Source organism: Dermacentor albipictus, chromosome 3 (genome assembly GCF_038994185.2).
Source record: "Dermacentor albipictus isolate Rhodes 1998 colony chromosome 3, USDA_Dalb.pri_finalv2, whole genome shotgun sequence".
Classification (NCBI taxonomy): domain Eukaryota; kingdom Metazoa; phylum Arthropoda; class Arachnida; order Ixodida; family Ixodidae; genus Dermacentor; species Dermacentor albipictus.
The window spans coordinates 112,319,509-112,336,085 of record NC_091823.1 but is presented as its reverse complement, the minus strand read 5'-3'; the positions used below and the strand labels follow the sequence as shown (position 1 = coordinate 112,336,085).

The following is a 16,577-nucleotide window of genomic DNA, read 5'->3' as shown; positions in this document are numbered from 1 at the left end:
CTCGCAAGCGGCCAGCTGAAGTTGTCGGTATACACCACCCTGATGCTCCCGCCCACTTTCGCTTGTATCTTAAAAAGAAATCTTTCCGCTCTTTCTTTGGATTCAGAATTGAGCGCCGCTCGGCAAAAAGGCGAGAAATGTATAATTTTCGTGGACGCCGACACAGGAACGCCGACGTATATACGCAGTCGTCCCTCCTTGTCTTCCGCGCACCTTTTGTCGGCTTCAAGCAGGATATTTCGTTTTGTTTTCTTTTTGTTTCTTTTCTTTAGTTTCTCCCAGATTCTGCCACTGCAGTTTTTCATTCCTTCTCTTTAAAGAAATTCTTTTGTTGCTGGAACAGGGAGAGAGAAAGAAAAGATGAAGACAGTGGCTTTTCTAAATATAATTTCGCGAACCATGAAAGAGACCAACAACCAGTAATAACAAAGTCACTACCGTACGTATGGAGACGAGGCAGGGGGACACTCGCGGTTTCGAAAGCGCGTATATAGAGAAGAAACCCCGTGTTTTCCTCGAATCCCGCCGACACCTCGTTTCCCTCGCCATTCTAGCGTGAAAACAACGACGCCGTTTTCTCTCGTCGCATTCCTGCCTTCCCTCCTCCTCCTCCTCCTCCCAAAGCCGGGACTGTTATGATTACAGGGGAACCCCGCGCACGACTCTATCACGGGGCTGAGGCAAACAACCGCGCATGCGCCTTGCCTCCTCGGAGAGGCCTCGCGCGAGGGTCGGCGGAGTGTCCCTCCGGAGACGCCGTCTGTCCACAGAAGTGGTCCAACACCCAACACTTCTGGGCCGCTGGCGCTATAGCTCGTTCCAGGCTCTGTCATTAGGAAGCGGGACCGCGGTGCTTGCCCGTCGCCCAATCCGGCCCACAGGTGTCGCCGCGCACGCCTCCCGCGAGCGCCCTCTGTTGCGCTGGCGAGAAGAAACGGCGTGAAGAAGGAAACCGGCGCGTAGCGGGACAAAAAGGAAATGAAGGTAGTCGGCGCAATATCGTGCGTACGCCACCCACATGTAGCAGCCGCAGCTGCTGTAAGCCAATTTCGGGCGACGTACGCAAATCGTTTTACATTTCAATACCGCTGGGAGCGCTCGCCGAAAAGTGAATGCGCCCCGATCCTGTATGCGTAGAAAGAGAAGGCACACGGGCGTAATACGAGTGCCTACGTTTCGTAGAGCCTCCCCCCCTCCCCCGAAGGCGGAAAGAAAAAAAAAGAAAGAAGGCTCACCTGTGTTCTTTTCGCGTTTCCGGCGCGAGAAACGTTTGTTTTGCGAGGCCCCTTCCGTTAGGAGAAACAATTTCGCGCCGTGGGCGTGGGTGGTGTTTCTATATACTATACGTAGCTTGAGTCATCGCCCGACCGTAAAGCAATATAGTAGCGGGGCAGAGCCGACACGACGAACCCGCGATTTCGGCGCCGTCAGTTCGGTGTTGATGACTCTGTTGTTTGGTTGCCGACGCGGTTGGTTGATTGGAGACGTTTCCGAGAAAGGTGCGTTGCGAGGCGACGTCGCGCGCGCGCGTGCGGAAGATACCCAGAGGCAGTAAACCGAGAAAAAGAAAAAAAAAAGAGATCGCGTTATGCACGTTGCCTGTGCGACCAAGCTTCGGCCGTTTCCGGTGTCGACATCGGTGGTGTTGATACGTGTGTGCGTGTGTGTGTGTGCGCGTGTGTAGACACAGTCGGAGCAGTCGTCAGGGGCCCGGTGGCGGTTTTCAGGTGGAGCGCAACACGCGGGGAGTGTCCTTGCTTACCGCGCAGACGCACGATGATGGCTTCAGGCGAGGAGATAACGGCCCGCAACTTTCAGTCACACATATATACAGCAAGCAGTTGCGACGGCGTCGTGGTGTCGCGATGGGAGGAGAGATACTGTCGCGCCACGGCACCGGATGGCGGTCGTTTGCGGCGGAATTCTGGTGGGGTGACTCGGAGAAGAAGTCACGAACGGGTGAGAGTAGTCCGTCCGCTCGCCCCTCTATAGCTTTTCCAGCTGCCTTCTCCGTTCAGCGCGCAGTAAAAGATGTAAAACGAAACGGCCCGGGAGAACACGTAAACACAGTCGTTGCCCCCGTATGTAGTCCGTTTGTTTCTTCTACGTTGGCAGGAAAACGTGTTTGCAGAGCGATAAAATCATATCGCAATGTAACTGCGTCGTTCGTGTCCTGCAAAAACAGGGGTGCGTGGCTTGACACGGAACGTTTTGAGGGCCGGTCCCCGCGAGTCAGAACGCGTTTAACGTCGCGAGGTCCCGCTGTGCATATTATCGCTACGCTAAAGTTTATCTCTGCCTCCGCGTCGCACGACCGTGTTAACGAGAGTTCGACGCCGTAAGCGATGACTTCATTTCAGAGCTGCAAATGTTTGTCGGGATGCAGCAGACAAGATAACGCTTCCACGCAGACAAATTCAGATAGATCTTCTACGACAGTGCACCTAGTTTTTTTTTCTTTTTAATTACGTTTATGGAGCAATAAAAAAAGAAACTTCAGAATCGGAGTAATGTTATTTTCTTCTTAAAGGTAGGGTAGCGTCATTTCCATTCGGCAATATTAGTTATCAGAGCATAACCAACAGAACATAAAAAAAATAAAAAGAGACAAAAAGGATCAAGAAAATGAAACATTCACAAAAAAGAATTGAAGATTCTGTCAGGAGGCAGAATTACGAAGCAAGAACAAATCAATGGCTTGTGCGTATGCAGGTTCCGGAAAAGAAAGCGATATATATATATAAAGCAAGCATACGCGCGTGGAACAAGTTGTATAAGGCTTGTTACTTAAGGCCGTTTGACTACGCCAGGAATGAACCATGTAGGCGACCACACACACCGTCGCTTTTGCATAGTTTGTGCTCTTATACGTATACACTTAAACGATACTTAACTATACTGAACTCCGGCTCAACAGCTAGCGATGGCACAGGAAAACTATCCGCGCGCTGTTGTTTCAATTAGCAGTGCGTGCGCACTGGTGGTACATACGCTTACAAAGCCGCATCGCAAAGGCATAACGAACGCAACTCTGTCCTCCATAGAAGACCGCACATCCTCGCTATAGCATAGCGCTTATACGCTGACGACTCCCGACTATACAAGGCAATCGGTTTCGCTGAAGAAAAAAAAAAACCACACACACACAGAGAACGCTCCGTTGATTACCCACTCGCGCGCGCGCCGTCCCACGTGACGTATACGTAAAGTGAAGGCCCCGGGCCCGACGCTTTTTTGCCGGAGCCACACAATGCCAGTCGGAAGCCCAATGGACCGCGGCGCGCTTTCCTCTCCGACTCCGTAATTACTCGGCTCTGTTTATTGAATTACGTTCTGCCGCGGAATAATTGAGGGAGGAAACAAGAAAAAACGAGGAAAGAAAGCATAAGAATCGACAGCCGCGGTTAATGAGCGTTCGTTTCCGCGCCTCTTCTGCGTTCCCGCGATCGAGAGACAAAACGCGCGCCCGCTTCATTTCTTTTCCATCCCTCCCCCCCCCCCCTTTTTTTTGTTTCTTTTTCTCACGCGTGCATAGATGGCAAAAGAGTCTTGCCCCCCCCCCCCCCCGCCTCCTGCTCCAACAGTCCCTTTTCACTGCCTATGAGCTCGCTCCAAGTGATGAGCAGAACAATGGAGTACAGCGGCAGTCCTCATTTTCTTTGTCAGTCCGCTAGAGACAAAAGCAGCTCACGTGAACCTTTATAGGGAGCTGTATACAGTCACCTCCGGACATAACTGGAACAATATCGGATAGCTTTATAGCTTGTGCGTAAACCTATCGAACGAAACGCCTGGTTACCGGTGACGCGAGTTGCAGCAGCAACCCCGGTGTCGGCACGTCGTTACGATTTGTCCAATCACAGCGAGTTAGACAGGCTTTCGTGTTAAGAGGAAGCTTTAGCTCGGGCCCAACTCCGACGCGGCCTATTCAAATACATGTAAAAACGCAAAAACGTTTTTCTGAGCTAACCCCTGGACCGATTTTGATGAAATTTGTTGCATTTGAGAGAGTAAGATAAATTCTAGTGACTGTTGGAAGCAGAATTTTGATTTAGGGCTTTAATTTTGTTAGAAAGATTTTCAAAAATACAGGAGTTTAAAAAAAAATAGAAGCATGAAGTTTACAAATTAATAGCTCTGCATCAAGAACAGATATCGCGATTCTGTAAACGGCATCCGTTAGATCATTCAAAGCGGACAAATATTACATGTCATTTTACATCTTACGTGAATTTGTTGCATTGTTTACGAGGGTTCTGCAAAAGTTGTAATTACATATTAATACATTTTTGAGGTTCATGTGTAACATGTCAATTTTGTCCGCTTTAGATGTGCTGTCAGATACAATTCACAGAATTGCGATATCATTTTTTCTTGTTGAGTTACAGAGTTGTAAACTTGATAGTTTCGTTTTCTGAAAATTTGCAATTTTTGTCAATTTTTTATAAAAAATTGACGACCTAACTCGAAAATTCGAAACCAACAGTCACTAGATTCTAAGTTTTTCTTTTAAATGCAGCAAACCCAGTCAAATTTGGTCCAGTGGTTGCCGAGAAAAACGAATTCTCTTTTTACATGTATTTAGATAGGTGCACCCCAGCTAAAGCTTCCTCTTAAGTGGGACCTCTCGTCGAAAAAAGCAAAAGGAAAGGATAAAAGAACTGCGTGTCAACAATTAGGCCGCTGTATAAACTTTACATCCATGCAGCTAACTAGAATATATCTAATTGCTGCAATAATAGCTCTGCGTCATCTCCGGTTGAGCTCTGCGCCACGAGAAGGCGCCACCAACCCCGCCGACACGTTTACATCTCCGGTAAAGCGTACTAGAGTACACTCTAATCTCCGGTAACAGTGCGTTGCGTGGACGAAGTAGAACTCCCCGATGAAGACATAACTGGCGGCTTACCGTTTAAGAATGCGGGCTATTAAGAAGGAAATATAAAATGCTTGAACAGGAAGACGGATGCCCCCTCCCAAATTAAGTCTGCCAAACCATATAAATATCCGGTACCATCCGCAGAAGCAAGAAGGAACTCAAAGCATGTTGGTTAAGTATGATGGAGGCTATAAGCGGGCGTTACAATTGCCGTATTACTGCATTGTCGAACCCCCCATCGCGGAGCCGCTATCAGCAGCGTTGGTTGTTGCACCACGTAGCATTCGCTGAACTATAGCTTAAACGTTCCTGTTCGTCTGTTGATGTTTAAAGGTTTCCACAACGAAGTTATTTACGTGCTAGGAACTTTCTTGGGCCACGCGACCGTTCTTGACAGAAAAAAGAAATTGGAACAGGATGCAAATTTCGAGTTGTGCACGTTCCGCAGTGCATGGACAGGGCACTTTAAAAAGAAAAGAACAAGAAAGGAAGTTGGGCAAATACGCAGAACTCCATAGTTCGGCGTAGATTAGGCGGACAGATATATCGAGGAAGCGGTGCTGTAATGCTCGCAGTCTGAGCGCACTATATGCTACATGCGTTGAAACTACTTGCTGCCTGCCTTCAACTTGGCAAGTACGAGATGTGCCCCAGGCAAGTAATTATAAGGTTAGTCGGGGGAAGATTGTTAATTACATACACTAGAACATTGTGGTCTATAGCGCAAATACCGTGTTTAATAAGAGGAGCCGTGTTCTAACTTACATATAAGCGACAGTGACGTCAAACATTGCTTTTCTGTTTCGCTCTAGGCGCTAGCTACGCGGAAAATAACCCTTTGCGTTCTCCGCTGTAATCGTTCCCCGTCGAGCAAACGCCAAGACGTGCTATAATCGCAGATGAGCAAGAAGCTTACATCAGCCTGTTTTAGAATTTGCCTTCGGTTGCCCGGAAACAAGCTGGCAAGAACGCAAGTGCGTCAGGAAAGTAAGCGAGGGACGCTGGTTAAGAAAGAAAGGGGAGAGGTGGGGAGGGGGTCGGCGCGAATAAATGAGCAGGGCCACGACGACGGGCCGCTTGCGCACGCGACAAGCAAAGCGCAGCAAACGGTTCAGGAACCCCCCTTGCGAGGCCCCCTCGGCGACTCCGCGACGGCAGATGAGCTTATTGCGCTGGGAATTAGCCGAGACCTCGCGCCGGGCAGCGCCTGCAGGCAAGGCGGCTGACGTTAACGACGCTAACGATGCGCGCGCGTGCGAGCGTTCGTCGCTTACTCTCTTTCTCTCTTTCCTATAGCAACTCCGGGCGAACTCGTGGCGCGAAAACGCCGCGTCCGACGACGACGACGGGCGAGGGTTGAATCGGCACAGCAGGGCTTTCGCTTCGGTTATGCAACGTTTGCGCGCTCCCTCCTCCTCTTCCTCGGAGCGCAGGGGTCTTCGCCCAAGGCCCGCGCCAGACTCTTTACGGGGGCAGGGAATTGGGAGGGGGTATAATTGGGGAGCACGGGCTGCAGTCGAGCGTCGGGGCCACGCAGGCGCGAGTCCACGCGGGGCGGCTGTCAGCCTCAGCCGACTATACAGCCCGCGCTCGATCGAACCGCGCGATTGCAGGCAGGTAGAGCCCCCGAATTCGACTTAGCGGCTGCGCCGACCCTCCGTACGACTGTTGAATTGACACTCGTGACTTAATGACCACTATAATGACCCGTTTTCTGGAGGGGCGTTTGCGTCGTATAGTAGACAAACGTACGGTGGGACAAACGTATGTATACAGGTGCCCTATACTTTTTTCACTTTGTCACCCGTTTTACTCGCTTTTCTATAGGCTGAATCGACAACTCGTCAAGTTCACTGCTCAAGTTCTTCCTTTTCTTTTCTTCTTGTTTCTTTCTTTCCTTCTTGATGTAGCATTCCTTGGTATACATTAGCAGGCTATGGCTTTCAAGTCCTGGAACAATACATTTCTGCGTTTTCTTCGTTCAGATCACCAAGCCCAGCGCACGAAACTCTCTCTCCCGTCTCAAGCTCGAACACGCTGCACAAGCACGTCAGCTGTCACTGCCTGCTGAAGTGCACAAATTTTCGGTCGTTACCACCAGGTGGGACATTAGCATATTCCGATTACATCTAAACTGCCGGTTGTCCGCTCGCCCGAGCAAACACGAAAAGTTCGCGGGGAGAGAAAGAAAGCGCCACTACAGAATATAAGCTGGGCAGTGCAATCAATAAGAACCATTACCTAGATACCTGAGGTGTGACGGGAACGGTGAACATCGCTTTTCTTGTAATTTTACTGGACGGTGACAACAAAAGCGGCAGGTCAGGACAGAAAGAAAAACAAATAAGGGGCACGCACAATTAGGTTCTTGAAACGTCCAGCATCCACGCACTTCATTCGTCTTCCATCTCAGAGAGAGAAAAAGAAAGAGCATGGTCGGAGCTTCGCGCTTAATTGCCTTGCCGTGACTCTTGACAGATGGCTAAACAAAGTGCTCGTGGCGTCTCTCTCTCTCTCTCTCTCTCTCTCTCTCTCTCTCTCTCTCTCTGTGTGTGTGTGTGTGTGTGCGTGTGTGTGTGTGTGTGTGTGTGTGTGTGTGTGTGTGTGTGTGTGTGCGTGTGTGTGTGTGTGTGTCAGACCCCCCCGTCACTGCGGCGGCTATACATATACGCGTCGCAACTTCTTCGCGCGACCATAATGCCAACGTGTCAACGTGTGCGGAGGGGTGAGCGAGTGCGCTCCTCGACAAGAAGAATGACGTCATCAAAGTCACCAAGGCGCGAGTTTGTTCGCACACTCACTCCTCCTTTACCGTCGCTTTCCGATCAGGAACGGACAATGCGACTCGGTCGACCTATGGCTCACCGAAAAATGACGTCGCAATATATAGCCAGACGGCGAAATAAGAAAAAAGACTGTTTGTTTCTGTGGCAGACGTTTCTCCGTATTCATTGTGTGCATAAGAGACACCCCGTGGCTTTCCCTGTAGCCAGCCAACTCGTCGGCATCGAATAACCGAAAGCGAAATTTGCATGTTTAAACGATTAGCGCGAAGTTGAAAGAAACAAGAAAACGTGTCGGGCACGCAAATAAGACGCATAGTCATATACTGTGCGCTCGAAATTGGAGGCACGAGGCAAACGACAATATAGTAAAGGCGGTTCCGCAAGCTTACGCGCTTCTAATTGTATACGCAGAGTGCGTTTGCGTCATTTCCTAATCAAGCTCCGAGCTCCTACCTTCCTCTTCTTCTTCTTCGCGGTTGGGAACAAAGCGAGTTTTGCATACCTTAAGGACTGACAGAGACGGAGGTGTTTTTAAATGGACCAGCGCATCTGGAACGATGCACAGAGTAAACAATAAAGGGAAAAGAGACGGGGAAAACAGTGCGCCACCGCTTGCGACGTCGAGCGATCTCCAGGTCCGATAGAGTCGCGAGGTCGCGACGTGCAAACACGCAGTAGCCGCAGCTGCTGCTGCTGCTGGCTCGGGCGGAATGAAAAATGAATTCCGAACGCGCGTTCTCACGCGGATCCACCCTCTCTCGCGCTCTCCCCCCCCCCCCCCCTCCCCCTCCTGTCGAGTTTGTTTATGCATGATGACGCCCGCACGCAGCGTTAACGCGACAGCGATGACTACCGTTTGTGTGCTCGGTCGGAGGCAAACAGCAAGGACACGCATGGAGGATCGTCTTGCCCTCTTTCATATTTCCAGGTCGAGAGGTTGAAGAAGGAGGGGAGAGGGGGTCACCACGGAGGGTCAAGCACCGCCGAGACTTACTGTTTAGGCTGTGGACTGTTTTCGCACGTACGAGCGCTCTGCGTCCGACCAGCGTGTTGTATACGTCGGGGCAAAACTTGCCTTGCGAAGCTGTATGAAGAGGTATACGCGAAACTGAATGCTTCACACATGGAGAAGTTGTCCATATATCGAAGCGTGCGCTAGGCACTGTGGTGGCTGTGGCCTCCTGCTTCTGAGCACGGGCTAGCGGGTTCGACTCACGGGTCCGACAAGGTCGCGGGTTCGTGTAGAGCAGGCGGCAGTCGACGTGGTCGCGAGCGGCATGCCAGCTCGGCTCAACGCGCTCAAAAAAACAGCCACGTAGTCGGAGATGTGCAATCGCGCGCACTGCACGGCATGCACAAGCCAGCAAAGCGGTCGAGGCTGTTTGCCGAAAACTTACCTTCGGGGTCTTGCCGGATTTCTTCTTTCCTAAGATCAATCTTGGACCTTGTGTACACTGCGGAGAGAAGAGATGGAATCTCAACTAAATATATGCGTCACCACAGAAAATTATTTCGACTAGAGAGCTTTTGTTGATACCGCTGTTTATTCCGCATGCATCAGAAATGAATCTACCGCAGGTTTTATGAGCACGAGCACTGCCTGCAAGTTACGATTTAGAAAGACCTTGAAATGGTATACTTTTTTTAAAATCTTAGTATGTTGCTTTTAAACCTGAACAGCATATGGTACCAAGTTGCGAAAGTTCACAGACCACTGCACTCCAACAGGAATCCAATCGCTTGCATAATTAAACATAAATGCCACAGTCAGCTTAGCAGCTCGTTTACTGGTGTCATTCAGCAGAGAGTATATCAATCGCATTCTATCGTGATCCTATGGCTCCTGTTTTTTACGAAGGTTTGAACAGGTGTATGGCCACCACGTTGCTATATTTACAAGCTCTGCAACGAGAAACACGTGCAGTCTTTGCCGAAAGTTTCAAAACCACTCCGCAGGTGACGAAATCTTTCGCCACATTCTGTTGCAGGGATCCTGCATGTAGGCCACGTTTGGCGCTCTGTGGCTCAAGATAGCGAGAAGCAGCACTTTACTCGACAACTTCTGCGGTTTTAGTGCGCATGGCCACGATGATATGGATAGTTCAGCCTGGCAAGCCAATGACCGGCAATGGACGATATGCAAAATTCCGTGAGCGGGCTTCCATACATATAACAACTGTTAAAGGGGTACTGATGACATTTCCGACTATTCATTTAGTGCGTTAAATGAAAGTGCGCTTGCGGGTCTTTTTCATATCGTCTACTGTAACAACTAACCATGCCTTATTCGATAATTAGAAACATGACAAAGTGTCGAGCAGACATGACTGGCTCTTGTAACGACGGATGTTCGCCAGAGACGCCGGTAGATGCTCCTCGAAAGCCAGTCCCGTCGCGTGCGCTAAGTAAGGTTTACTGCTACTACTACTACTACTACTACTACTACTACTACTACTACTACTACTACTACTACTACTACTACTGATGCTACTGCACCTGCATGCAGCGTGCACGGGCGTTTCAGCTTACGTGTGTAGACGAGCGAGGCGACTACGGCGACTAGGACTAGAGTTGCGATGGCGACCAGCAGGGCGACGAGGCGGCTCCGCGACGAGGAGGACGACGAGCCGGGAAAGCGAAGCTTCCAGAAGCGGCACAGGGGCCTCTTCTTCAGCTTGGCCGAGGACGAGGAGTGCGCGGCGACCGCGGACCGGGGGCTGCCGGGCTCGTGGTGGGGGTGGCCGCCCGGCAGGGGGGGCTTCAGGTCGGCCTCCGTCGGGTAGCCCGCCTTGTCAACCTGCGAAGAACAACGGGGGGCGCACACACACACGTCAGTGGCCAATCAATCAATCAATCATTCAATCAATCAATCAATCAATACGCCGTGGTTGCTTAGTGGATATCGTGCTTAGTTGCTCAGCACGAGGTCACAGGATCGAATCCCGGCGATGGCAGCTGCATTTTGATGGAGGCGAAATGCGAAGATACCCGCGTACATAGATTTAGATGCACGTTAAAGAACCCCAGGTGTACAAAATTATTCCAGAGTCTCCCACTACGGAGTGCCTTATAAGCAGATCGTGGTTTTGGCACTTAAAGCCCCATAATTTAATTAATAATTAATTAATTTAATCAACCGATCTATTGATCAATCAATCAATCGATTTTACAAACACAAGTATGGCAATACATAGCAGAGTGTGCGGAGAGTGGTCCCAACGCTGCGATATACAAAGGAACCGGGGGATTCTGCATACCTCCCTGTTCCACGCGTTGCGTGACGATACACGAAACATTGTGGCGGCAGAGACAACGAGGAAAGCCACAGGAAAGAACTAATATAGTCTGAAGAAGTAGAAGCCAATTATGTAAAAACGCTGGCCTGCTTCTCATTACCGGAACCCTTCCACAGACGCGCTCGAAACGAACAGCTTCTTTCTTTCGGCAGCCTCATCTATAGAGCGGTGAAGCGGGCACAGCGACGGTCGTTCTCTCGGGCTAAGATCAATAGAAAAGGAAGAAAGGGTCGCCGTGGTAATCGGTAATCCTCCTTGCGTGTTGGCCCCGGCGAAAGACACTGAGGGCCAGGTTCAACGGCTCGCCGCGAGGTTCTGCCTGCACTCGCACTATATAGCATTTCTCGCGAGTCTCGTTTTGCGGGATGTGCGGCGCCCGCGATTACATAGGTTTGTTAATAACTTATCCCTTTCTCCTTTTATACTTTTGTTGTCGTTGGTATAATGTTCGAACGTACTTATAGCTCTGAAAAACCACGCGCACGCGACCCGGAAGATCTACTACAGTGCGGCCCAGTGTTAACGGGAACACGTAAACATACGGAGCAAATGCGAATTTTTTTTTTTCTTTCCCTGTTGCGAGCGATAGCCCTTCTTTGCGACAGGCGACTTGTGGTTGGAGGCGCTGGCACCTTTCAAAACACTCGAGCAGTGCATTCACACAGCTTCAGCCGGCATTCGAAGCTAGAGCACCAGCAAAGTGAAAGAAGAGCGTTCCCTTGTAGCGTTCCCTTGTAGCGTTCATTTAAAGCGTTCCTTTTTGTAGCGTTCCCTTCAACAGCGAATATCGCTGCGGGCGAAGTGCAGACAACGCGCGGCCAAAGTCCAGCGGTCGACAGAGTAAACGCGTCTTTCCCTGCGCTGGTGTACAGACACATTTCGACCGCCCGTCCACGGAGCACGCAACGTTTCGGCGAGCGTGACAGCGTCCGATGCGAAGATCTACGGGAGAGCGCGGGGTGCAAGGGATAACGCGCCGTGTCGGAGGATTAGCGCACAAGACACTCCTTCGCCGGGCGACGACGCCGCGGCGCTCCTGGTATGCGGCGCTGAACCGCGCCCACTTCGCTAATCCGCCAGGGCGGCGCCAGCGGGCGGAATCGCTCGTGAGGCGACCTGCCCGGGCGTCGCGGACGAAGACGACCGGACGGATCTGTTTCCGCTCAGGTGCCAACGCCGCATGCAGTGGCATCACGCGATCGGTTTCGCGGGTCATCTGCTATAAGCGGGCCTTCGTAGCGCCCCTCCCTCCCCAACTCCTCCCTTGCAAATGTGTGATGTTAGCGATTGCCCGAGGTATCACGTATAGCGTAGGATGATGCGAAACATTGTATAACGAAGCAGCTGAGACGCCGCGCACGGGCGATGGAGCCACGGCCGCGTACATCAAGATGACTGTCATCATCACGTTAAAAGGGATATTGTTAGATATGGAGCTGGTTCCTGCGATTGCTTCGAGTTCCCCAGACCACATCGGATTGCAGCACAGCTAATTGAGGAATGCAGAAGCAGGAAAGCGCATTCCAGAGAAGCGGCCGAGCAGACAAGTTTAGGGCAACAAGTTTACATGCCAACAAGTTCGTGCGCCGCCGGGATTAGCAGGTGGGCATCCGACAATGAAGCAGGTGCAGCCCTCCCCTTCTCCTTGTTCGAAGTGCATTGCCAGTCTGTGATGCAAGACCGCAGCAAGCCGCCAGGTGTGACACCACGACACGGGCGCCTACCATTGGCTGAAAGTGGCGTCATCGGAGTGGACTCTCCCATTGGTCAGACATGACGTGACTTACAGTGCTTGAAGGGTTTATAAGAAGCCTTCCAGAGAGACCTGAGAATTCTGGGACATGCCCTGATTCCCTGATTCACCTCTCTCGAACTTCTTGCCGCGGGCCGCAGCGTCCGAGTTGCTGCCGGCCCGTAATGTCTATACAACTGTTACTTGACGCTCTCCTCCCTGTACAAATGTAGAATAAATCACTCCCAAGTTTTTGGTTTTTCATCCCGAAGTCCCGTCCTCCAACCCCTACATCTGGTTGGCAGCGGTAGGATCGCCTCCGAATACATCAGCTGGTGGCAGCGCTACGAATCAACCTTCGTCGAGAGAGATCGTAAGGAACCGGGAAGAGCGAAGAAGAGAGAGCCTTCGTCGAAAGAGGTCCGAAGAGACTGGGAGTATCGAAGAAGGAGCGAGCCTTCGACCCAGGGAGTCCGGAAGGAACCGGGAACAGCGGACAGATGAACCGGATGGCAGAGTGCTGCAACCGTAAGTGAGCGCGTGGTTTTTTTCCTTATGATTCGCCAGACTCAAAGGTTGTGTGTTCAATTTTGATAGTTCTGGGAATCGGGAGTTTGTTGCATTGTGTGTTTGCACAAATTAATTAAGGAAAACAGTTTTAACCACCTGTCGGGGCAGCTGCCATGGATCTTAGAAGGTTGACGAGGTTGGATTTGTTGTTGGTGTGCGACGATTTGGGAGTTGAGGCGGACGAACGGATGGAAACGCCAGCTATCATAAAGGCGATTAACGATAGTGGCAACGATGGCAAAAGCATTGAGCTTGCTTGGGAGGTGATACAGGAGCCACGGGAGCGTGTGCGTCGTGTACGTTTGCGAGAGCGTCGTGAGCTTAGGAGTGAGCGTCAGCGTGAAGAACGCGAGAATGAGCGGAAGCATGAGCTTCAAGAACTTACTCTTAGGTGTGAGCGTCACGGACGTGAGAATGAACGCGAACGTGAGCGAGAGGAAAAGTATGAGAGAGAGAAGGCAGCACTGATCAAAGAGATACAGGATTGTGATCAGTTATTGGCACAGAGACAACGGCTGTCTGAGAATTCTGTAGGAAGTACAGAGCGAAAGAATGAGGAAGTGTCTAGACTTTCGCCAGAAGCCGACGAAAAGAGTAGTGCCTGTGAGATTGGCTGCAGATTGATAGGTGAAGGGAAAAGGCTAGCTGCTAACGATGCCTTAGTGGCAACAGAGGCCGTTAAAGGCGGCAAGGAGAGCGACGAGGTGCTGTGCCAACAGATGACTGTAGAGACAGCTAGGCCAGCTGCGAACAAATTGGCACAGTTACCGCGTGTGTGCGTCGCTGGTGATGTTAGCGAAGTTGCTAGCGAAGAAAAGGGTACTTCAGACCCGACAGAAGCGAGCACCCATGTAGAGCCAGATGTGCGTGCAGAAGTGAAGTGCGAGCTGAGCGGTGCAGTTGAGGGTAATTCTCAGGATTGCGAGCTGCGTAGCTCAAGAGAATACAACTGCATTGTTCAGGGATCGGTGCGGCTCTCCGCCAGTCTAGATAGCCTAGATACGGATGGTTCAGTTATTAATCATTCGGACTGTGCGCGTGAGACAGCGATCGATACCGACGGGCTGTGTGCCGATGCACAGCGTGAGCTGGGCAATGTAGTAGAGGGCAGTTCGCAAGAGTGCGAGTTGTCTAACTCGAGTAAAGCCTGCTGCATTGTGCCAGAGTCGGTTGGGCTGTCCGCCAGTCGAGGCAAAGTGAGAGTAGATTTAAATGTAAATCACTCAGACTGTGCGGGTAAGAGACCGATCCGGGCCGACGAAATGTGTGCCGGCCAGCACGAGGCACGAGAAGGCGACATGAAGGCGAGTGCAAAGAGAAAGCGCCGTAAAAAGAAGCGCAGTAAAGACCGGAAGACGGTAATTAATGCAGCGCCGCCAAAGATGGCGAGAAACCCAAAAGGGCAGGGCGCGAGGAAAAAGGTGCGGTCGTCACGGACGATGTTGACGCATCCAAAACGAGCGAGCCACAGGTCAAAAGGGGACCGCGAAGAATGTTCTGCACGGACGCGGACAAAGGGCACGAGGCAGTTAAGCTCCTCGTCGTTCCGTAGTTCTTTTCACAGCTCAGCGTGCAGTTCGAAGAAACGCAAGGTGGCAGGACGAGACCAGGTGGGGACAAGCGACGCGGTCAATCGGGTTTGTGTTGAAAGCGGGGCGCGGGGACGCAAATTGGCAGGAGACCGTAACGTCTTGGGGGAGCTGATAGTGAATCAGCCCTTTTGTTGTCTCTCGGCAGCCAGAGTAGCTTTCAGATCACGTCCACCCCGGGTTAGACTCAAAGTATGAGTCAGACGTAAGCGTTTGCAATGAGAGGCCAAGAGAGCTTCCGTAGTAGGAAAACGTGTTGTTTTGTGTTTTATTTTTGAGCATCAGAAAGTTTTCGCGAATTGAGACTTGGATTTCTTTCAATGTGTAAGGTTTGAGCTTTGTGTTTCCGTTTGAGAAAGCTCCGAAATTTGAAAGATGCGTTTTAAGTAAACATGTAGTCTCGCGAGATGTTCATTAATAAGTAGATAGGCTTTTTTTTGTATGTGTGAGTAACCTGAAGGTCGAGGTTATCGTCGAAAGGCCTATCGTAACGCGCGTGTGTTATTTAACCTTCTTTCTTTTTAAGCGTTTTTGAATTTTGTAAGGTTAAGCGCGTAGATTTGAGTGAGTGCATGATTTGCACGGAGAAGCGTTCTTAGTCCCATTAGCGCGTGTCCTGTGTGGACGGAAGGAAGCAGATTTATGAGTGGGTTGCTAGTGTGTGTGGAGAGCAGCCGTATTCTGACATCTTTAGTGAGGGTGCGTGGAAAGAGTAAGTATAAGACGCATCATTTTAAGGGTTCTGCGGAGTGTGTAATTCCCGCAAGTTTAGTTGTTCGTTTATCTCACGTGTCCTGTAGGACTTTCACGAAAGAAACGTGAGTAAGCGTGAATGAAAAGTTTGCCTAGAACGCAAGTACGCGTTTTGTTTAGTGACCACAAGGTTAGTGCGCTTGTGATTACGTACTTGTGAGGTTGACCAGATTGTTCAGTGGCACCAATACGGGCGATAAGTACGCCACTGCGATAGATTGGAAACATGCTGTTCGTGTAGTTAGGCCACTTATGTTATGTTCGGCTGTTTTCATTTGTTGTTTGCATCATCAACGACCCTTTTGTTTTGCAACAACAATAGTAGTCTGGTCTTGTGGGCAATCGGGGAGAAATGGATAGCGGTTTGGAAGGGTGGTTGGAACTGTTTTGTCGAAATTGGGGAAATAAAAGATCAGGGTTGATTTTGACTCAGTAATAGTCTGGCGAGTCAGGGGTGAAGAGCCTGCGCTTACGCGTGGTGCAGCGCTGTGCTGTTTTGTTTGTTTGACGTTTGTTCTCCAGGGCCCAGGATCCCGAGGGTTGTCAAACGTGGCTCGACCCCAGTACCCTGCAGCTTCTGTCAGCGTTCCTCATGGCCAGCGAATTGATTTCACCGGCCATTCAGAACAACCGGGGCGAGGACGAGCTGTTAGATATGGAGCTGGTTCCTGCGATTGCTTCGAGTTCCCCAGACCACATCGGATTGCAGCACAGCTAATTGAGGAATGCAGAAGCAGGAAAGCGCATTCCAGAGAAGCGGCCGAGCAGACAAGTTTAGGGCAACAAGTTTACATGCCAACAAGTTCGTGCGCCGCCGGGATTAGCAGGTGGGCATCCGACAATGAAGCAGGTGCAGCCCTCCCCTTCTCCTTGTTCGAAGTGCATTGCCAGTCTGTGATGCAAGACCGCAGCAAGCCGCCAGGTGTGACACCACGACACGGGCGCCTACCATTGGCTGAAAGTGGCGTCATC

General features: G+C 50.8%; 1 protein-coding gene across 7 annotated transcripts in view; it reads right to left on the bottom strand.

The window, feature by feature from the left end:
- Positions 1-16,577, bottom strand: part of LOC135908477 (uncharacterized) — a 463,787-nt gene that overhangs the window by 36,500 nt on the left and 410,710 nt on the right. For all 7 annotated transcript variants that reach the window (XM_065440258.1, XM_065440259.1, XM_065440260.1 and 4 more), the window contains 2 exons: positions 10,195-10,462; positions 9,063-9,119 (listed from right to left, as the gene is read on the bottom strand). In XM_065440258.1, coding sequence (XP_065296330.1) covers positions 9,063-9,119; positions 10,195-10,462 — 325 coding nt within the window. The remainder of the gene's footprint in view (positions 1-9,062; positions 9,120-10,194; positions 10,463-16,577) is intronic.